The sequence below is a fragment of the Pinus tabuliformis genome, chromosome 2_2, assembly GCF_031772625.1.
Source record: "Pinus tabuliformis cultivar Carrire ecotype Pingquan chromosome 2_2, CPIR1, whole genome shotgun sequence".
NCBI lineage: Eukaryota > Viridiplantae > Streptophyta > Pinopsida > Pinales > Pinaceae > Pinus > Pinus tabuliformis.
The window spans coordinates 147,254,372-147,278,420 of NC_142300.1; the positions used below are offsets into that span (position 1 = coordinate 147,254,372).

At 38.4% G+C, this 24,049-nt stretch overlaps 1 protein-coding gene across 1 annotated transcript in view; it reads left to right on the forward strand.

Moving 5' to 3' along the window:
• TIM (triosephosphate isomerase) overlaps positions 1-24,049 on the forward strand; it is a 353,432-nt gene that overhangs the window by 297,392 nt on the left and 31,991 nt on the right. Inside the window, exon 8 of the mRNA XM_089404394.1 lies at positions 7,960-8,042. Within this exon, the coding sequence (XP_089260520.1) occupies positions 7,960-8,042 (83 nt within the window). The remainder of the gene's footprint in view (positions 1-7,959; positions 8,043-24,049) is intronic.

Below are 24,049 nucleotides of genomic sequence, written 5' to 3' on the forward strand. Positions count from 1 at the left end.
ATAATTCCATAATCAAAATAAATTCATATCTCCATGAATACTTATCGGAATCGGATGATCTTTATATCAATCCTACACCTCTCGACGAGAGGAATCTAATAAAAATATTATTAGCCATGAATAAGATGACCCACATGAAGTTTTTCCCTGGTTGCCAATTTTAACATCTTTTCATGATTCACATTCAAGAGCACTTAGGAAGCTTGAACTCATTCATTCAGATTTATGTGGTCCAATGCCTGTTCCTTCTGCAAATGGAAATAAATATATCATGACATTTATTGATGATTACACCAGAATGTGTTGGGTTTATTTATTGAAGAACAAATCTGATGCTTTTCAAACATTCAAGAATTTTCATAAATGGATTGAAAATGATGCACAATCTCATATTGGGTCTATTCGCACTGATAATGGAAAAGAATATACATCAAATGAATTTGAACACTATCTTCGCCAACATGGGATCAAACATCAAACAACTGTGCCTTATAATCCCCAACAGAATGGTGTAGCTGAAAGAATGAATAGAACAATCTTGAATATGGTACGATCCATGCTTTTCTTCAAAAATGTAAAGATAATGTTTTGGGCTGATGCTGTTCTATGTGCTGCATATATAAAGAATAGATGTCCATCTAATGCTACAAGAAACAAGACTCCTTATGAATTGTGGTATGGACATGTTCCTTCGGTAAAACATCTCAGGATCTTTGGTTCCACCTGTTATGCTTTGATACCAAAGGTACATAGAAACAAACTTGGTGCTAGAAGTCTTAAGTGTATCTCCCTGGGGTATTCAAACACCTCTAAAGCATACCGCCTCTATGATGAAGTAAATAAAAAGTTTGTTGTATCTAGAGATGTCATTTTTCTTGAATCATCCAAATCTGACAATGTTGTTGAGCGACAACTTGATCGCTTGGATAGATTCGCAAAAACGAAATCATTTCAAGAATTTGATAATCAGATTCCACATCTTGAAGGGGGGATTCCTATATTAGATCAACATGTGAAATCTTCTTCTGAAGAACAATCTCCCCTGCATGAAACTCCAACAACGGATGATGCTTTAAGTGATGTAATTGATAGAATTGGGAGACTCAATCTTGATTCAGTCCCAACTCAATCAACAGAGCAGCCAAAACAATCCATCTCCGTCATTGTTCCACAAATGAGCAAATTGCAGACATCTTCACCAAAGCACTTGGAAGGGAAAAGCTTGAATGATTCAGAATGATGCTTGGAATCACCAACATCCTTTCAGATTAAGGGGGGGAATGTTGACACCTAATCTTCATGATTGGGAATTTTATGTAAATAAATAAATTGGGAAGGTGAACAGTCATCGGGAGATGAACTGAACAGTCACTCCCTATTGTATATAACAATGGGTTACCTATGGAATAAAACACCTATCAATTTTTCTGCCTTTGTAGAGTTACTGCCTGGCCTGACATTATAAAACTTGTCCTTCTCACAAGTGTGGTTGTCCAAGAGAGAGAAAATGATGATGAAGAGGGAGACAAACTTTCTCTTTCTTTGTGATTAAATGAGACGCCACATCATCTTATGTATAGATGTCAAAGGGGTGTGACATCCCAAGGGGCTCGTCCCTTCACTCACTGGCCGACTTGACTTCTTTCTGGACTGACTTGAGTTAATAATATAAAAATTTACATAATACATCAAAAATCAATACCTTGCTCTTTCTATTGTCATCTCTCTTTTTGTAATGGTTTCTTGATAGATTAAAACACACATTCACTCCACTTGCTCTAAATCTATCCTTCTTTCGTGTCGTCTTCATTGGTGTTTTTAAGTGAGCTTCTTGGTAGTTGACGATGAATAGATCTGTAAGCCTGCAAGCAAGATTGAAGGTTGCCATAGTTACATTCAACGACTATTGGAATGTGGAAGAGGTAAGTGCTAAGCCCATAATTGGATTTTTCCCATGTTTCTAAACTTCTTTGTTTTTTGTATTGAATGTTCTCTTATTTTACTCTTTCCCATTCCTTCTTCCTCATTGCACAACAAGTAGTCGGTTATTCTGGAGAAGCATGATGGTATGTGGTGTACCGTTATGTTTCTTTTTTAATTATGAAGGTGTTGAAACCAAAATAAGAATGAAGCGGAGGAAGAAGTAGAGCATGGTGGTGGCCGATACTACAGAGAGGAGGGCATATAGGTGGATGATAATGATGTTAAGAGTAATGAGGAAAATAAGCTCAAAGAGAGTTCAACACCCTTTTGGAAGTAGGTGACAAGGATTAAGGAAGGGAAAGGTGTGAAAACCACTAAATTTTTTGTTGAATTTTGTAACTATGGTTAGTCTTCATAATGTATATTGTCATCATTTATGTCTTTATTATAAGCATGTTCTTCATGTTCAAAATAAAATTATATTATTTGTATTTATCAAAGAAAATTAGAAGGTATGTTCTTCATGACCTTAAAAGAAAACTTTGAATTTGGATTTTTTTTTATTTGGCTGCACAAAGTGACCAAGTCGGCTCTGCGCAAAGAGGCACCTATTTAGAGCCTTCACGAAGACTATAAGGTCATTCGACATCCCTCCAAGAGGTAATTCACATCTTAACACATCAAGTATGTTTTTGCTCCCTTAAAGCAAAGAAGTTAAGGAGATGAAGGCCGAAGACAAAAGAAGATTGATCTTTCTACTCCCACATGTGACCAGACATGGAATGAGAGACTTTGACTAAGTCTTTGACCAGGATTTCAAACAATTGTTTAGGAGGGTTGACTTGCCTTTTAGGTGGATTGTTGAGGTTGTCTTCCTTTTGGTCAGTGTGTTTATCATCTTGACTTGGGTGTCTCTCTTGTTGACTTGATTCTATAAGGAAAGGTTGTTGGGTTTTCCCCGAAATGGGCTTTCCCAGGGTAAACTCTTGTGTTCTTGTGTGGTTGTCTGTTTATGATCCTCTAGCTTTTTGTTTTACTATGAAGTTCTTTGTGTAATTGTTTTACTATGAAGTTCTTTGTGTAATTGTTTTATGATGAATAATAAATGTAAGAAAAGATAAATCTAAAAAATCATAAGAAACAATTATCAATTTAGAGAACTATTGAAATTTCAGCATTTTCGTCCTTCCATTTGTAACACAACTTACAAAAGTTGATATAGCCATTCAAGGAAGCAACTTTGCGAGATTCTGCAAAGTGATGAAAAGAGGATAAGAGTCAATACTTGTGAAAAATTGCTGATAAAAGATAGAAAAAAATACCCAAGAGAGGAGAAAGCACAAAAAACCAAAAAATCATAGGTTGGATTTGAGACCTCATATATAATGTTTGGTGGTTGATTTGCATCAACCTAGGCTAGCAGATCCTTGCCCATGCATTATGGGCATTGACTAATGGCAAATTTCTTTGACCAAGGTTGGAGGGATGATGTGGATGAATATGTGTTCAATTTCTATATGCAACTGGCATACCATTCAATTTTTTCACCTTATGAGCATGATATAATTCATTCCATCAACAATGCCTCGAAGTGATATAAGAGCCATGGGCATGATAAGTCGAAACCATGGGTTTTGATAAGGAAAGGGCGCCAATCCATAGTGTTTTGGGACAATTTACAAATGATATTACAGAATGTGGGGTATCCATTGTATCTAATGGTTGGTCAATTGTTAAATGTACGAAATTTATAAATGGTCTTCTTGTGTTCGGTAGTGGTGTGACCTTCCATTTACCCTTTCACTACTTAGATCATTAGAGGATATATTTAAATATTGCAAAGTGCTTAATTAAAACCATTTAATGCAATGGGCCATATAGTGATATTTTTTAATAGTAATGAGAATCTTTGGAGAATCAGTAATTTTGAAAGATCAACTGACAATATTACACCACATACAAGTATTCATAAATGCCACTAACGGGCTTGTTAAAACATGTCTCAGGAGACTTGAACACATGCACACGGGGAAACAAATTGTTCACCAAGCCAACGAGCTAAGATCCTTTGACCATATAGTGTAATTACTATTAATGTTTCAAATTAAAAGGTAGCCAGATTAATCATTGAGGATATGAATCCTAACATAATTTTGTCTAGGTGTTTGGTGCACACAATGAACCTCTTGATGTGTGATATTGTTAAGTTTAAGGGGCATGATTATAAATGGGTTAGTGCGTTGTACACGAAAGGGAAGACTACGATAAAATTTGTCACCAATCATAATCATGCTCACTTCTTCTTCATCAATTACTTTAATTTGGAGCTACATTAGACTGTGAAGGCTAACCTTGCTAGTTATTATCTCATGTTTAAGCACCATTTGAAGATAAGGTAGATTATCTAGTTTGGTTTCAAGGGATTGGGGGTAGGTTTTGAAGACAAGGTTGCATTTGCATATGACAGAGAGAAATTTCAAGAGGTTAATGGCACCATTTTTATGTTTTATTTTGGGCATAGGTTAGGTATGTTTGCCAACTCACCAAGCCTAATCAACCAGTGATTGGGGAGGTGTATAATATGGGTACAAGTTAGGCTAGATCAATGACATTGTAGAGCAGATATATATGATCGTATTCATAGAAATGTGGTCAAAAGGTGGGATAATTCGAATGCTCCATGTCATGCCTTAGCATATGTCCTTACATCCAAATATGATTCTTTATCCATGTTGGCCCAACTATTGGTTGGGGTGGGGTGAGGAGAAACCACTCATAAATCCATAGGTATAGAGTGAGTATACACATTCATTAGACAAGTTGGCACTTCTTTGTGGTGAATGTGTTGAAGTACAAAATGAATTGAGCAAGCACATCGATGGACATGGAATCTATTCTAGTATGTATCAACATGAAGATTGAGATAAGTTAAATCTATTGAATGGTGGAACATGCATGGTGCCTCACTGGCACATCTACACATTGGTGGTGAGTGTACTTACATAGGTTGCAAACCATTTTTCTATAAAGAGGTTGTGTAAAACCTACAACTTCATCGACAATGTGAAGAGAAATAACTCGAATTTACATGTTAGTGACATGTTTCATAATGGCTTTTGATGAAACCCCCCTGGAGCAAGTAATAGAGCCACTTATCCACTACTTTTAAGGAAATGGCTATAATGAAAGAAATGTGACAATGGCACACAAAAATCACGAAGGCGACCTTGTAGGCAAATAGAAGAACATAATGGAACAAAGGTTAGAGTACCTTATATCAAAGGAACAACTAACATATTGGCAAGAATATTGAAAATAAGATATGTTAAAGTTTTGTTCTTTCGATTGAAAGGATGTTAGATTCGTCCAAAGACCCCATGGACCCAAATAAGTATAAGGGTGTTTTAATTATGCATTGGTTGTGTGGTAAAACTTATATTCGAGAAACATGCCACTCAATTCAATTAAGACTAAAAGAACATAGCGTGGATATCGTATACAACCATCATGAAAAGTCTGCCTTAGTTGAGTACACCCATAAATTGAGTCACCATATTTTTCTAAGACCTGCCAAGCTAATTATGAAGGAAGAATAGTGCATGAGGAAGCTACATGAGGCTATCACAATTGATAAAATTTCAAATAATTTGAATATGGACAAAGTCCCAAGGATAAGTAATTGTTGGCTTCTTGTATTTAGCATTATAAAAAACAATAGTGAGCAACTATTATTTAGTCAGATTTTGAGAGTCTCGAGTCATATCCCCTTATGATGAGTCCAACAGTGTGATTTGAAACATTGAGATAAATAACTTGTAAATCAAGAGATTGTCTTAAAATAAAATTGAATGTAGACTATGCAAAAATCTTGGTTTGTGTTTAGAATGATACAACATATATGTTTGTGGCCAACAATCCAATTTGGAGGATGAAGTCATAGCTTTAGAGTGCATAGAGGTTGACTTTTTGGCGGCTTTAGCTTCATGACCATTGCATGCGTGTTGTGTCACTCGTGGTGTTACTCTCGTTGAGAAATCAAGGGCAACTTAGAGTGATTTCTCTTTAGCTTGATAACTGCTTGTGATGTTCTTTACTTCAATTTGATGTACTTGTCATTAGCTTCTTCTTTTACTTGATTATTATAGTGTTTTTATCATCAAACAGCTACCAAACTGTGAAGAGGAGACAAGATATAGGCTGTTAGCCTCAGCCAAAACCTCTTCCTTTGATAGGAAAACCCACAAGAATTCTTCTCTTCTTATAGAATCTTCAAATGATGAATTCCAAGGCCTAAGACCCAAGACAAAGACCCCTCCAAGACCAAATCGAGCCCTACTTTGATTAGCTTGTCCTTCCCAAAGTACACCCAAGTCAAACTTGCTTCAGACTTCAGATTTTTGGCCCTTCAGATTTTTGGCCAGTGCTTTAGGTCTGCAATTTTCCGTCTTCTTGAAATCACTGCAATTTTGCACACGTGGGAGGAATATGGTAAATTTGATCCCATTCTTCCTTCACTTGGTGTGCTTCTCTTTCCTTGATGATTTGGTCTTCAATCTTGATGCTTTTGACACTAAATTCGACTCCAAAAACAATCTTTCAAAACTTCGCTCTTAATTCTTTTCGTTCTCCTATTCTTCGCTTTCATTTTAGGTCATTTTGTTTTCCTTGATCGAACTTCTTGGATGAGATTCAAATGAGGTCGAGTACCTCTTATATATAGGCTTTCCTTGTAGCTGAATTGTCATCATGAGGCCAACTTGTTCTCTATTGTACGTTGACTTGACCTTGGAGGGTCTTTATGATACAAATTGACTTACATAAGTTCTTTTGACTTGATACAAAATGCCCAATAGGGTGTTTTACATGCAAGAATGACTCTTTGATTTCTTTGACTCTATGAAAAAGCCCTAGTAACACACAATGGGTGCTTGACCTAAAACAAATTAACCTAGAGCATGAAACCCATGCTGCAAAAAATAATAATAATATTTTTCTTTTCTCTTTTACATCAAATACAAAAATCAATAGTACATAAGACATTATGAAGACCAAACCTAGTTATACTTTCCAACTCATTCGCATATTCCACAGTTATTCTTAGTCCTATTGTTTATAGATGTTGGAAAATAAATTAGAAGCTCTGCATGGCAAGATGAATGAGTAGCCGCTAGTAGATTCCTTTTCTTTTCTATTTAGAATCCAATTTCTGGAAACTCCTTTGTCTTTATCATGGCCTATTTTGTAAAAATTATATGGTAATTGTTTAAACTCTGAACTCTTTGATTGCAAATTAAAACTATTTGTTCATGAATATGAGCTATTTTTCATTTTCTGGTTGATGTTATATGTTACAATTTTTTGATTAAAAATGTTATTTGTTGAAACTTGAAACTTTAACATTGATGTTATGGTTGTCCATTTAGTGATGATGTTATAAGGTATAACTACTGAATGTTTGATCTTATATGTGTGCTAAGTGGTTGATGCCTTATGATTAAATATTCACTAGTTAAATCTACTCCATATTTTTATGCCACAAATTTTATATTCAGCATTTCGTTTTTGAATATATATGCATCACAATATATAAAAACATATATTGTATAAAAACCACTCTTGCTTTGTTCTTCTTTTGAAAATGTATGCTTCATGCTTCCAATTCTTGCTTGATGCCTTGGTAGCTAGTTTGTCCTCACAAATATATGAGTTATTTTTTTTAATGATTCTTTAGTTGCCTTCAAAATATAATGGATGTAGGTTTATACTTAGTAGGAATTCTAAGAACTTTGGTGTAATATTTGATTATTTAAGCTATGTATTGTCTTTTCGAGACCTAAGTTTTCATCATTGTTATGCTAAAGCTCGATTATTAAAATTGTGATTCCAGTGTATAGTCAAACTATTGCAAAAATACGATGCTTCAACATCATTTACTATATTGTAGTTTTAGTTACAAAAATATCCCAATATTTATGATTTTCATTTCATACGTTGTAACCCCTTGCAATTGCATTCTAATTATGATATTGTTGGCAGGTTCTGTAAATGGAGGAAATTGTGTGGAATTGGCAAAACAGGAGGATATTGACGGCTTCCTTGTTGGTGGTGCTTCTTTGAAGGTAACCTTCAATTTAAAAGAATTGCTATTTGTTTATGCTTTGGATATTTGTTTTGTTGGGTAAAATTACAAAATAGACATGAGCAATAGCAATTATCTAATTAGTTGTGTATAAATTCGATTTCTTGAATCTTCTAGTGGTATAGATGGGTAAATTATTTCCATAAATGGATTTGTACTAAATAGCTTGATTTATCATCTTTGTGAAGATTCTTATCTTTGGTTAGGCTCTTTCCACAGGTAGTTGTTTTGCATCACCTCACTACTAACTGCAACACTTGCATATCATCTTTCCTAAGAATGTTGTTTGATATTTGTGCCTCTCGATTTATCCACAAGTTGTTCTAAGGTTCCCTCAACTCATTCCTAGCACATTAACACTTAAAGCCTAGTGCTACCACTAAATATACATGGGTTACCAAAGGATAATTTTTCTCACATGGTGCAAATTTCTAGCTAGTAGCCTCATGTGCCTCATGTATAGCTATCTCTCATATGCCTTTCACTCATTATTGGTCAACTCATTTACTTGATCAACATGCTTATTCGATGAAGATGGGCCTACAACCATGATGTATGTTAGCCATTGTTTCATACAAAGTGGTTACATTTAATGTTTTAGGCATCTATGTTTGGGAAGTCAGATAAAGGATCATGATGTTTGGGAATTATAATTGTTGGCTTATTTCACCTTGGTGGTCATCTTTTCCTTCTAGGCTAGTGTAACGACTCTATGGATTTTCTTTCACTATCCTAGAGGGTGTAACTTAACCCCTTCTGTCCCATAGCCTATACCAAGGGTAGATGAAGGTTTTACTATGATTGACCTGACCTCTAGTGTCCTATTATCCATGGTGTAACTAAACCCCTTCTATCCCATAACCCATACTAAGGGTAGATGAAGGTGTTACTATGATTTGACCTGACCTCTATGTTTTATTATGGAAATGGGGTCTGAAAATTTCGTCATTTTTCAAACTCCTCAAAACACAAAATAGACATCGCCATTGAGTTCGTCTTGTTGAGAGCTTTTCGACGATATAGAATTTCCCCCAATCCGACTCAGATCAAAATATATGGCTATTTAAAGATTCAGGGAATGCGTTGTTGTCAAGTCACCACATTCTGCCATGTGGCACTCCACAATGTGCCATGTCAATACACTACGTGGCTCCATGTCAGCGCACCACCTTGCGGTGTAGGCCATATCACCATACGTGGCCCCATTCCGGACCGTTTTCAAGGCTTGAATACATACATACATACATACATATATATGTGTGTGTGTGTGTGTGTGTGTGTGAAATTTGATGAATAAAAAGTTTCATGCAATTCCAACTCGGTTTTAATTTCACCTTATCACTTCCATTCAGTTAAATTCTCTTTCCCATAAACAGACATTCGACATATAGAATTCTGGAAATGAAATTTTCAGATTAAAACACATGGGACTGTCAACACATGCAAAAAATAAATATGGACATAAATAGACTAGCAACACACATAAAAATACACAGATTTTTGGTCAACTTTGACCTAGGCAAAACCCCTTCAATCTTCTCACAAAACAAAACAAAACAACAAAATACAACTTATCTCTTCAACCCAAAAATCCTTGAAACTGTTAGCGCTTGAAATTTCACCTCAGGCTGAGAAAGGTAAACCTCAAGGCAACATCAAACCATTTAGCCTCGTAGCTAGCCCTACGGGGCAGGAGAAGGCTCTCACCGGTCAATCTTGGTAAAATCTTCAATAGATGAGATGACCAATAAGGTAACACTGATATTAGGCTAGTAAACTGATCAAAAAGGTTGATATGGGGTTTTTTGGGTTTTTGGTGGCAAATTGAGGAATGGCAATTTTGGGTGCGGGGATTTGGACACAGTTTCTGCAGGGGGTTCTTTGGGGCGAGAGAGGAGACAGTGTTGATGCCTTTAACTGAGGTGAATGGTCAGGAATGAAAGATGAAGAGCTAAAGAGAGCAAACAATAACTTTGAATTCTCTTTAGACAGAAGAAAACATTGAAATTAAACAAACTTAAAAGCAGAGCATGGCAGGCATGAATTCTTACTTTATCAGTTCATTTGTTTAATGTGCAGAAGTAAAAGAAAGGAAATGAATCACATAACAAGCTTACAAGTACATTGAGAAACACACCATCAACACATGAGTCCACAAGAATCCCAAAGAGGACTGCAAAACCCTGGTCTTCCTTAGCCAAAAATTGCAGAGATACAGTGAATAATACAATGATAGCTTCTCCCTTAAGAGTCCAACCTTCCAACCCTTGAAAATGACTAAGAGAATACATAATATAGGCAAGCCAACCTCTTCCCTTGCCTCTAGGGGTCGAGCTCATCCTTCTAGGAGCTGTTTCAACCAATTCTAAATTGAGCACTAAAATCTAGGCAGTCAAAACAACTTGCCTCTATAAGCTAGGAAACCAATTCATTCGTTTAATATTTACCCTTTTCATGAATGAATGTTCTAGAAGTGTTACATAAGAGTAAAAGTGTCTAAAAAGTACAATAATTACATCAAAGACAATCACATTTCATCCCAAAAAGTCAAACTGAGTCAAATCTGCGTTTTCTGGGCTGTACAGTGCATTTTTTGAAAAAACTGTCTGACGGGTCGCGCGCCCCTGCCTGACGGGTCGCGCACCTTTGGCACCACTTTTGGGGCACTTGCAGGTGGCCAAATTGAACAAGAGTAGGCTTGTTGGAAAGGTCTGTGAGTCTACTTTCCAACCCAACTGGAATTTTTGAATTTGGAGTTCATTTGCCCTGTCAAAACTCAAATCTCCCAAGACTGCTTTCTGCAATTCAAAAAAGTGGCAGAAAGTCATTTTTTGCTAGTTTTTTGACTTTCTGGAGGCCCAAAACTTCACCAAATCTCAAGTCCATTGATGAGCATATGTAACTTCTCATGAAAAATCTGGAAATGCTGAGTTTTTGCAAAATGGAGTTGCCATGATGAAGGGTCGCACTGGGGGGGGGGTGAGACCCGTTAATGGGAAAACCCTGCAAATTGCACAAAAAATTCACAAAAGACAAAATTTTCTCCAAATTTCTTGAAATTTGGGCTGGGAGTCCCCAATCAAGTACCATGCTCAGTCAAAGAGGCTTTGGCCAAAATTTGGAGTGGATCAGGCGTTTTCCTTCGTTTTTGTGCTTTGGCCAACTGTCCTTGGAGCACCTTCGTTCTCGCCGGTATTTTTGACATTTCTTTAAAACCATGACACCTGTGCAAAAAGTGAAGGAGGTTTTTCTTCCTTGGCATGTTGTGGACAAAACCTCTCTCAGGTTTCCAAAATTCATCTTTTATTGCTCTGGAACATCATTTGAGTGCGACTTGTCCCGATGTGTGAAACAAGGAATTTTGTCGAAATGGATTGAAATGAAGGGGATAGGGGGCTTCTAAATTCTTGGAGAAATTTTTGGGAGTGGGAAGGGATGTTAGGAAGCAGGGGAAAGTGGAATCTCAGAGATTGAGCGAGGAGATGGGGTCCAAAAGGGCAAAACACAGGCCCAACCTAGAAAATTGCCAGGTTGTAGCTAGAAACTAGGGTTTGTGCAAAAATGAGGAATTTGGGGGATCTCAGTGATGGGAAACATTTGATAGGGTATTTTAAGGATAGGAGAAGGTGTATGAACATCTGGATACAAGTTTTGCTAATGATTTGACCATCCGAGAGAAATTGCCCTCAAAACCCTAGGAGAGGGAAATGAGCTTGCCTAGGTGTGACTGAAGCATGAACAAGATGTAACATGACCCAATGGAACCTAATATGATGATGACAACCCTCTGAATGATGATACACTCAGCTGAATGATGACATGAATTGGCATTTTGACAACTTTAAGCCCAAAAGCACAATGGAGACTTTTACTTGCAAATGAAGACCTTTTAAAAATACAATCATGATCTTCTTGAACTGTAGCAAGCAATAATTTTTCATGATGGAGGGCCTATCTTGCAAAATTTGGTAATTTGTGGCTCCTTGGTAAATTTTCAGGCGGTTTTACAAAGAGGGCGCTGACGGGTCGCGCGCCTCACCCAACGGGTCGCGCGCCTGGTCTGATGTGTCGCGCGCCTGTCAAGCTCACAAATTTCACTCAAACTCTCTTGCAATCAGTTGCTCTATCACTTGGATGCATAATGAGGCTTGATAGAGGGAGATTAGGGCTTTTATAGCCTTGTTTGAATTAATTTCATGTCACAACCCACATGGTTTCCTTTTATCCTGAAATTGGTTGATTTGATGCTTTTCTTTGATAATTTTTGTAGGGACATCATTTGAGGGATCTTGGCATGGGAGCCAGGGTGACATGCTGTCCTTGGAAGCTTTTTGAAATTTCATCACTTTTTACAAAAAATTGAAAAATGACCTTGGCTTTAAAAACAGGGTTTTTAAATCCAAAGTGAAAATTAACTGTACAAGATAGAAATTTGCGAAGAAACACCTTTAAAATCATCTCTTTGGCTTGCTGAGCACTTACTGACCTTCAGAGACATGACCTTGTAAACAAACTTGACCAAAACCCTAGACCTAGGAATTTGACCTCAAGCCAAGACAAGACAAGCTTGAAAGTGACTAAAGACTGAAATAACTTGATTCAGCTGCCAAGAGGGGGACAAAGACACCAGGTCCTCCATCAGGGTTATGGCATGCCTAATGGGATGCAAAAATTGACATTGATGAGACACCTACTTATGCAAATGCAAAGAGCTTTGATCGCTGATGGAGGGCTACAAGACCGACTCTAACAGAAACCATGCCCACTTTGCCTCGATTTCCGTGCCCACTTGAAGCTGAAAATATGTAGTATATGGATACAGACAGTATAGTACGGATTTCCTTGCCACTGTTTGGATTTTTTTTTTCACTTTTTTTGTTTATTCTCAAAAAATTTCTCTCGAATGATGTGCAACTCACAACATTAAATGTCGTTCGTATTGTACCTTCTGCTGTCTTCCATGCTTTGATTTCCGTGCACAGCTTTGACCAAAAATCAGTCCAACTTGCTGCAACAAATTTCTCCTTCAAAACTTTACTCCAGCTCTCAGCCTCCTTTCTCCAATTTGCTCATGAAGAATGAATTGTTGTCTCTCTTTTCTTTTCCCCCTTTTGTTTCCCTAAATGACTTTTGGGCAACCCTAAGATCTAATGGCTTAGATTCATGTAGATCTAAAGTCACTTTTCACTTTATAATTTAACATTGGCTTTAGCACTTATAAAGTCATTTTCACTTTATAAAGTCACACTTAGGAAAATAAAAATATGGACAGTTTTCCCTAGGTAGAGATTAACCCATGGGAAACCACTTGTCCAAGGTACATTAAAAAGCAACAATATAAAGCCATGCCAAATGATATGTGCTTGCCCGCTTGGATGATCGATAACCACAATCATAGGAGGGATTGACAACCCAGATTAAACGAGGATCACCCATTGGCATAAAAAACCCTCCCTTTTCTCTCTAAGCCCTTTGCAAAATCATTGGCGTGACGTCATGTTGACGTTTCCCTCCTCGGGACATAAACTCAGACCTCTTCTCATTGCGCTCCTTCGAAAACCTCTAGGGTAACGTCAACGCTTGGATGATGTCGCACTGACTTCTCCCTGCTCTAGGACATAAACCCCGACCTTTTCTCATTGCTTACGCCATCAAATCCAAGTCGCGTCCTCAGTGAGTGGCACATGTTATCCATTTTTGGCCCAATTGGCCCCACTAAAAGCCCCATTTAGAGTGCCATGTGTCACGCCATTATGGCGCCACACCACCCTTAGTACACATCAGCCGCCACTGTTGTAATTTATTTTGGCATTTTATGGTTTTCCATTGGCTCCCCACCAACCTTCTAAGTTTGCAATGGGAAAAACCTCAAGGTCCCTTACATGTTGGGTTACGAAGGCTCGATTACTCCAATGGTTTGGATTTAAATGTGAACCCCCCCTCTCCCCCTGCCCTTGCTGACATGGCAAGGGGGGGGGTCCGCTATTATGGTTCCTGCTCAAAGTTTGGAGGCCCCTATTTGATGACTATGCCACCCCTTGTCGACATGGCAAGGGGGGGGGTCTTCTATTGAATCTCCACCGCTTGTCAATGCGTAGCGGGAGTATGTATATATATATATATATATGTCCAAGGTTAGTTGTGAGCGAAGGGCAAGGGGGGTGGGTTCTATTGAATCTCCACCGTTTGTTGATGCATAGCCCTCCCTTATATATATCAATGTTTTAAAACTCCGACTCCGACTCCAACTTAGTCAAGGGTAGACTCTGACTCCGACTTGGTATCGGCTCGGTCGGCTCGATTTCAATGACTCGGTCTTTGTAAAAAATACATTAAATATTTATATTTTTATAAAAAAAATAATTTTAAAGATTTTCATTCATGTTTCCAAACACAACATTATAATATAGATATAAGAGAACATATGATCAAAGTAGGCTCATGAATATATCCATTATATCAAAATGGCACCCAGTGCACTGTCCAATACATACATGATGATGATATAGAGATCAAAACAAAAACACATAACCAAGGAGGCTAGAAATGGTGTTATCCTCCAAAATAGATTGTAAGTCATCAAGGAACTAATACAAGGGTCCAAGAGTGTTCCTCACTCCAAGAAAGTCCCAAAGTGCATGTGTACATCTTCAAAAGGTACATCCTCCACCATGATGTCATCTAGGAGAGACCCTATGTCACCCTTTTCAAGCATGTGAGTGACATGGCACCCCTAAGGGTAAGCATTGGCATCAAAGAGCGATGTGCTAGCCCTCCTAAGTCATCTCAATGATAACCATCCTCGTCTATGCTTTGGAAGAAGGCACCATCCACCAAAATAGGTTCAAGGCTAGCCAGGGGGTATCTTCAGTCCATTTGGGCATATCATCAAATAGTCCAACATCCAAGCTTTTAAGTTTAGTGTTTTAGCATTTGGAGGCTCATCAAGGGGTGTAGGATGACATGGAATCAACTCAAGGCTCGATGCTCATCTTTGGAGGGCCAAGGTTGGGGCCACAAAGTTAGTTTGCTTTAAGAAAGGGGCAAAGAATCTATTGGAAGGATTTGAAGAGGAATGAAGCTATCCCTTAAGGAATCTCTACTACATATGTGATACCACCTAAACAAACCTCTCAAGATCAAGCGAGATAAACTTATTTAGGGCGAAAAAACCATTAAAGTATCATCGTGAAAACCTTGTAGTCCCCCAAAAGCAAAAAAATAACAAAAAGAAATTGTTATTTTTAATTCAAAGGCCGCTGTCATCCAACTTAGGCGAGTAGGCTCAGACGCGGCCGAGCTGGCCGGGTTATTACCAAGCTAACAACTCAGCCGGCTCGGTAATAACCTAGCCGGCCGAACTGGTTCACTAGCTGACTTGACCTGGTGAGGTCTTGACTCGGACCAACTCAGTCGAATCGGTTCTGAGCTGGCCGAATCTTAAAACACTGATATATATATCCAAGGTTACTTGGGAGTGAAGAGCGACATTTTCAAAAGCTCCCAATTTGGGAGCGATTTTTAATATAATATATATTTTGGTGCATATAGGTCGAGAAAGCATGTAGAATGATGAGTTAGATATAAGAAAACATAAAAACACACATTGAACCATATGACATCAATCATCTAGAAGTTATAATCTTCATCAACTATATCCACACAAGTTAATAGCATACAACATATCGAATCTCACAATTCATCGATCTTTAAATTTCAAGCTTTGAAAATTCAAGATATAACACTTATCATCATTGATCACTAAAGTTGTATTTGTAACCATGACAACAAAAAATATCTAGCATGAAATGAAATGTTACAACTTTCAACTTTCCAAAGCATCATATTCATAATTCATTACCAATGAGTTATAGTTGCCAACTTCAAGCTTCGAACTTAAATTGTCATATATTATTTAAAAAAATATCATAATAAGTATGAAAGAGTCAACAATTCTAAACACTACCAAAAACTAGAAAAGACGAGTAGATCTATTATCTACTGCTAATGTTTGGGCCTGGTACCACGAGAAATGTGTAGTTTTTGAGAAGGTCGTGTTGGTCTTATGGGAGAATCGGGAGGAGGCAGTCTCGAACAACCAGAACTAGAAGGCACATGCCCTCCCCATGAGGATATAGATGGAGGTGGGGAAGACAAAGGGAAAGTTGTTGGAACTCGAGCACTGCGACTAGACGGTGGGGGTGGCATGGCTGTTGTTGATTCGTCATCGTCCCTCATCAGTTCTGTTTCCAATTCTTCTAGATGTAGAACGCCATCCTCCAAATTATCTTCGTCTGGGTTGTTGTCCCAAGTTGTATAATATGATGTATCCTCACGAGCCCGATCACAATAATGGCTCAACAACCTCAAGTTGTAGTGCAGATAAACCAAGCTTTCTGCTCTATTTTCATCGAGTCTGTTTCTTCTCACATTATGGATGAAGCTGTAGGTGCTCTCCGCAGAAGAAGTATTTACAACTTGTGAGAGCACATTTTTTTTTTGCCAATTTTGGCAAAATTCCCGGGCCTCCATATGCATCCCACCATGTGATAGCATAAAATCTATCCCTATCTTCCATTTAATGCAAAGAACCAAACAGTCCAGTGCTAGTGAAGTATCTTCCTAATTCAAGACGCAGATCAACACACTTCTCCTTATTAGGGACCAACTTGTCTAATGCTTTCATATATCCTTTTTGTACTTTTGGATCTGTATGAGGTTTGGCCCTAACCTCACCCGTAGGTTTAGGTTTGCGCAACCAAGATGGAGTGTGGTATTTTGACATAAGGATACACGCCAAAGCATGTACTGGAACATCGTTAAAATTGGCAACTAGGTCCAAATTCCATGTGGGTCGTCTTATTTATGGTAGCTGATATTTTTCTTAGATCCCTCCCATCAAGAGGTGTATGATTGATCTAAAGATCATCCGATTCCGATAAGTATTCATGGAGTTATGAATTTATTTGTGTTATAAGACAATTTGTCAAGGTCGACCAACAACCAAATAAACCCCACATGTGCTCAACATTTTAGCATAAAAGGAGATGACTTGAGAGTCATTTCACACACGCTTCTATCTTGATTTCTCTCCACTAGTCTTGGGTTTTAGTGGACGAGAAATCTAGGAGTGGAAGCCCTAGACACTAGAGGAAAAGAAGGCAGCCCTAATGCAGTCCAAGAAGGCAGCCCTAACGCAATCCTAGGAGGTAGCCCTAACGCTATCCTAAGGCAGCCCTAACGCAGTCCTAGGAGGTAGCCCTAACGCTATCCTAAGGCAGCCCTAACGCAGTCCTAGAAGGCAGCCCTAACACCATCCTAAGGTAGCCCTAACACAGTCCAAGAAGGCAACCCTAACGTAGTCGAAGAAGGGAACCCTAACGCTATCCTAAGGCAGCCCTAACGCTATCCTAAGGCAACCCTAACATAGTCCTAAAAGGCAGTGCTAACGCTATCCTAAGGCAGCCCTAATGCAATCCTAAGAAAATAGCTCTAGCCGCAGTCAAAGCAAGCATCATAAGAGCTCATCAAAGGAGCCCATGGAACTCTATTAAGGGACAAAGGTAACTATATGGAAGCCGCAACAAGAAGGCTAGGGTAGCGAGGGAGATAAGGGCTAACCGAGTTGCTGTTAGAAGGCCGAGGAGCTGAGCTTGGAGGCCGAGTTGAAGAAGGATGAACGCAGGTATGTTTGGGGTAGCGAAAAGGTAAGGGAAGATTGTTTTGAGTGGGCTGTAGGTGATAGCGTGGGACTGTGGTAGGCCACAATCCCTACACCTCAAAACAGGGACATTGTGAAGAGTTTGAGGGCTCAAACATGCCCAGAACAACAACGTGCTAAGGGAGGTGGACTCTGAAGGTGTGTTTCAATCCTTCAGGGTTGTTTGTGGACTGATAGATAGGTGTGTGAGGTTTGCTAGATACCCTAACCAATCACAATATAAGCAAGCAATGTAGGAAGACTTGGAACAACAATGTTGAAGGGAGAGCAATGCTAGTAAATGGGACAACTGGGCTACATGGTGCTGCTAAGACACATGGGACAACAACAAGGTATGGCAAGGCTATTGGGACAACAACAAGGTATAGCAAGTTGTGATGGGACAACAACAAAACAATGGGACATCAAGCTAACATGGAATGGCTATGTCACTAATAGTGGGACAATAATGTGCCACATAGGATAACAGTGGCTAGCATGGTGCAACAATGCAACGTAAGGTGCAACAGTGTTTTGTGTACAACATGGTCATGAGGTACAACATTGTGATGATGGGTGCAGCATGGTGTAGCACGGTGAGGTGCAACATGATGATGAGATGTGACACAATGATAGGTGAAGGAGTCACCTTGGAGAATGAGTTGAAGCAACATGTCTTAAACTGATCTCATGTATCATCTTCTTAGAGATGATCTATGCTCTTATCTAGAGAAGTCAAAGTGTTGACTTCTATTGTAAATGTACTATCTCTCTCTCTCTCTCTCTGTGTTGAACTTTTGAAAAACATATAAGAAGAATTGATCAAGGGTTTTACCACATTGGGGTTTGTCCCTGGCTAGTGCCACATCTTGTGTCCTCTTGTCTTGGCTTGTCTTCTACAATTTATGTTTATGTTCTATTTGCAGTTTACTTTAATGCTGACGTGATTGCTAATATGGAAAAGATATTGAGCTAACTGTGAAAATTGAAATAAATTACTCTAAGCATAGAACATACCTAAAATTAACAAACATTAAGTTTATTCCACCGTGGACACACAAAATTGTGAATCATATTGTGCAAGTTGGGATCTTTTTCCTGAACAATATCTTTTATTTTCCCCAACATGTTATCCATTTTCTCATAAACCTCCCCAATCACTGGTTTATCTGTATCTGCAAAACGAATCATGGTATAAATGGGCTTGGTGAATTGCAAAACTTCCCTCACACATGCCCAAAATGTTTAGTTTCCTCCACCTGTTCAAAACCTTGCTTGTCAACTGTTGTTGGAGCCCTGTCCTTTAATACCTGCTAATGTTGACTTGATAGCATGCTAGCCAATGACTCTCTTACCTTCAAAAGGCACCTGAAGGCGAGGCAATAGCTAGCAAATCCAGTCTTCACAATCTTCATAGGGTCCAAAATTGAGGGACTGCAGAAAAGCCTATGGTATTGCTATGTTTGGTAATAAATGTTATCAATGTCTTACCTCTCTTGTACAAATCACCAATCCATTGGTATTGAGGTTGTTTGTTTTAATAATATCATACATCAAAAGGTTCATTGTGTGAGCCAAACACTTAGACCAAAATATGTTGGGCTATCTATCCTCAATAATTGCTCCCACTGCCTTACAAATAGAAACACTATCAGTGATGACTTGGATGAAATTGTATCGCCCATTACATTCAATTGTTTGATGTAATGGTTCTGCAATGTTGATGGCAGTCTTGAACTTTTCTGAGTAATCATATGCTGAAAGGAAGACTGCACCACTAGTAGAAACAACATGAACACTTATCAATGGCTTGCCTTTTACATTTGTCCATCCATCAGATACAATGGATACCCCATGCTCATTCCAAGAATTTGTTATGTTACCCAAAGCATTTGCTATTTTTGCTTTTACATGATGAAGTCCCACAATTCTCGCCTTGTCATACCTAGGGCTCTTATATCATTCGAGGGCATCATTAATGGAAGAAACCATTTCATTCCAATAAGGTGAGCGAAGAGCATTGAATGGTATCACACTTGCATAGAGAAACCGATAAATTTTTGCATCTAGATCATTCCTACACCCTTTGTCAAGGAAATCTGATATGGCTCTACGCCTTAAAGGGATGTTCGTTGCCATGCCTTCATATCCACTGGTATGGGAGGATGTTGATGGAGTTGTTTGTCTAAGTGATTGTGGGCTATCATGTTCAAAACCCTTTGATCTTTGAGCTGATCTTTTAGCTATGTATTGGGCTTCCAACTCTTCCCTTGTGTGTTTGGCTTTTTGTGGTGTTGGCTATTGAGACATCTAGGGCATAGAAATTTGGTGATTTCTCTTCTATTAGTGACTTCTTGTGAGTGCTTTTTACTTCTTTAGATTAGGATCTTCTTTTACATAGGTTATTAGTGTTCTTCTTCATCAAACAACTACCAATGCATAAACCATAAAGAGACAAGAGACACAAAATATAGGCTATTAGTTAGGGCCAAAACCTCTCCCACTTGAGAGGAAAACCCGAACAAATTCTTCTTCTTATAGAGACTTCAATTGATGGATACCAAGACCAAGACCCTTGACCTATTTGCTACTCTAGACCAAGTCACAAGCCTTCCTTGATGAGACCCTTCTTGCAACAAGCTTGTAGCACTTCGCTCCTATAGTCAATGCTAGTCAAATTGTCTTCACTTACGGAATTTTCGGTCTTTTCAACGGATCTGCAACTCTCAGCCTACTTGTATCCTTGTAATTTACACATGTGGGTTGTTTGGAGGTATACCTTCTTCGCTTGACTAGGAGATTCTATCTTGTGACCTCGACTAGCATGTATGTTGGTATGGAGATCTTCTTCTTGGCTTTTTTGTCGACTGTGGAAATCCTATTTTAGAGCCCTTAATATCAGTCAAATGTGTGAGGAAAAATAAACAAAACAGTGCCAAAACAACTCATATTCCCCTTTTTTTTCCCACGCTGGATTAGAGGTTTCTATTTGGTTTTCTCGCACTTCCTGATGTACTTCAGATGCAAGACTGGAATCTGTGACTACAATGAAAGCCGCGTTGTGTATAAATAGTAGTTTGCCCTTGCAATTAGCTGACATGACTTAGGCCAACTTGCCTTGGAGAGCATCTTATTTTCATCTTGAGCCGACTTGAGGAAAACACTTATGCTTGGTCTGGGAGGGATATTTGACATTTGCATTGACTGAAATTGAATTTTATGACTAGATGACAAATCCTAAATTCCTTGCTCATGAAACCCATGAGACGAGCATTACAATAATTTTATTTTTCTTCTTTTTATCAATTACATAAAATCAAAATTACACGTCATTTTGAATACTGAACCTAGTTACACTATTTAAAACTCACTTTTAACTAGGGAGTTATGCATAATGGTACTTGGGCATTCGCAATCTGAAGAATTTCTCATAAGAATCAGATTGGTAACCCATTTGTTTAGCATCATGTCAACCATCATTGTCACAAAGCAAGGCCTCGACTAACAACTCTATCTCTCCACAAGATCTGAGCACAGTGCTGGCAAGACCAATGATATATAGACACCCTCATCATTGTCTCTCTTAGAACATACCCCACCAAGGTTCACAAGCTATGTTCCAGCAGGACTATTCTTATCTTGGATTCCTAGTCCTCAAATAATATCAGTCCTCTACGACTACTCTTATCTTGGATCCCCTAACTCATCCTCAAAGAGTATCGATGCCAAATGTTTACCCAATCCTCTGTTATGACTTCCCAAGTGAGGACATGAATGATGTGTCTATCTCTCCCTCTTAATTAGGGAGGACATACCTATTCTAATAAGGGAATGTATTGATTCATACAGAAGGAATGTACCCGGGCTCCCTCTTGGCTTAGGAATTTCTAAGTTTCTTCCAAGTAAGAAACTTGTTTCCAGACCCCCTCTTAATTAGGGACCTACAGAAACTCGTTAGTTGGAGATGACGGGAGAACTAGCTTCTTCAAGAACTCCTCTTCACGATGGGATGAACTTCTTTTCGTTATCTAGGAGTCTTCATGTTTGGGACTTTTACCTAGGGCATCGACCATCAATCACTTTCATCCATGAGTCAACCATGTCATCATCAGAAAGTGATCCATTAGTTTATATTTGACCTTCCTTCATCCCATGTTGCTTTCTTCATGCCATGTTTACTTAAAGATATTTCATCCTACTACATGTGCATCAGTGGTGCAAGACATCCATAGATCTTCCCTTGGTAGCCCTGTATAAACCCATCCAGATATTTGTTGAAAAATAAAGGAATGAACATTAAAATCAACGTTACCTTTGTGATGGTCCTTCATCCGACATCTTCTAGTTTGCATCGGCATCCTCCATACATATCGACACATCTCCCAAAGATATATATTGTCAAGGTAAGTGTCTCTTTCTTTTTTAGACTCCATCAGAGTCTTCATATCTTCCATGGAGATATCCTAGTCAAATCTTCTTGGTGTTTCAGATGTTTCTTTCCTTTACCATGGTTGCATATTCCATGATCTCTTCCTTCATTTATTCACACATTTCATTCCCAGGAGCTTCCAATCAGAGTTCCTCAATTGTAGTCAACCACCTCATATTCATTACTGCATCCCTTTGAGGGAGGAGATCCTTTCTTTTGATCATGCTCTTAAGATAGAGCATTGGTTCATGATGTCTACAACCATATGACATTACTTCCACAATATCAAATGTAAGCATACATACCTCATTTTTTCTTTGGTTCATCCAGACTTCCTGTAACAACTTCCTTGATTGGAAGAGCTTCAATCCCTTGATTTGCTTCACTTTTATGTTATCATACCATCATCCCATGGATTCCACAAGTTTGGAATTCTTGATGAAACACTTGCTTCACGTCATGATCGGTGAACCTTTCAATGAAGATCCCATCAAAGAATCTTGAGGATCTAAATTATCCCCATCAATAGATGTTTTCTTTTGACAGATGTATGATGACCTTGCCACTTGTGTCTTCAAAGAGATTCCCAAGAGCTATATCTTTGACTTCCGTAGATTATAACCATCTTTCATGCTTCTCTATGACGATGTCACGAGCTCTTGCTTTCAATGCTTCTATGATGTCTTGATGCATCCCATTATTTTACTCAGTGAATCATGATAGCCATATCTTACAACAGAGGGCTTACGAACTTGAAAAGAACTTATGTGAGGAAGACTGTCCCAGTAATAGAGATCTCTTACTTCATCATTTTTGGTCTTCTTCTTTTCAACGTCCTCTACTTCTTTGGTGATATGGGCTTCTTCTCTTCCCCTTTTGTTATTGTCCTTCTTGGTCTAGGACAATCTCTTTTGTAGTGTCCATACTCTTGACACCCATAACATTGAATGTTAGCCATATCCCCTTTCTTTTTCTGAGAACCAGACTTTCCACCCTTTCTCCTTGTCATTGTAGCATAAGCTTGATTTTCCTCACCTCCTCCCAAATTAGATTTGGCCTTTAGTCAAGATTCTTTAAGCTTGTATAGTGACCATAGATTCTGGAATGGAGTAGCTTCTTTCTTCCCATAAATACTTGAAGTAAAGCTACCCCACTCCTCTGATACTGCATTTAGTGCAACTGTAGTTATTTCTCTATCGGACATGACTTCTCCTAGATCTTGTAGTTGATCCCAGATTTTTGATATCCTCATAAAGTATGAGGCTTTTCCGTCTTTCCTTGACATCTTCAGCTTGTAGAGTTCTTGCTTTAATTAGATGACTTCTCCAGCAGAGCTTACAGGATACAAGTCTACTAGTTTGTCATAGATTTCATTTTGAAGTTTTGAGTTTAGATACATATGGGATGAGGGGATGCTTGATGGATTCTATGAGAATCCTTTGAGCCCTAACTTCCTATTTCATATACTCGGCAAGAGCTTGAGCATCTTCCTTTCTTGGTTTAGTGATAGATCATTTGACATGTTCTATAACCTCATTTTCAATGAGATCTAGATTTGTCCTTTTCTTCCATGCAAGATAGTTTGAAGCCCAACCAATTTGTTGGTTTCCTTGCAAAAAGACATTTTCACAAATTCATCTATGGACATAAATATACTTAGTTGATAGGATGCTCCTTCTCCTTGGTGGCTCCTTGATAGGATGCTGCTTCTCCTTGCTGCTTCCTTGATGTTGATGATGATATAAAGAATAGAAAACTTCTCTTTGACGAACATAGTTTTCTTCAAGAACGATTCTTAATCCCACAGAAAGTGAGATGATATTGCCTTTTGATCTAGCCTCCTTTGGATGAATAGTCT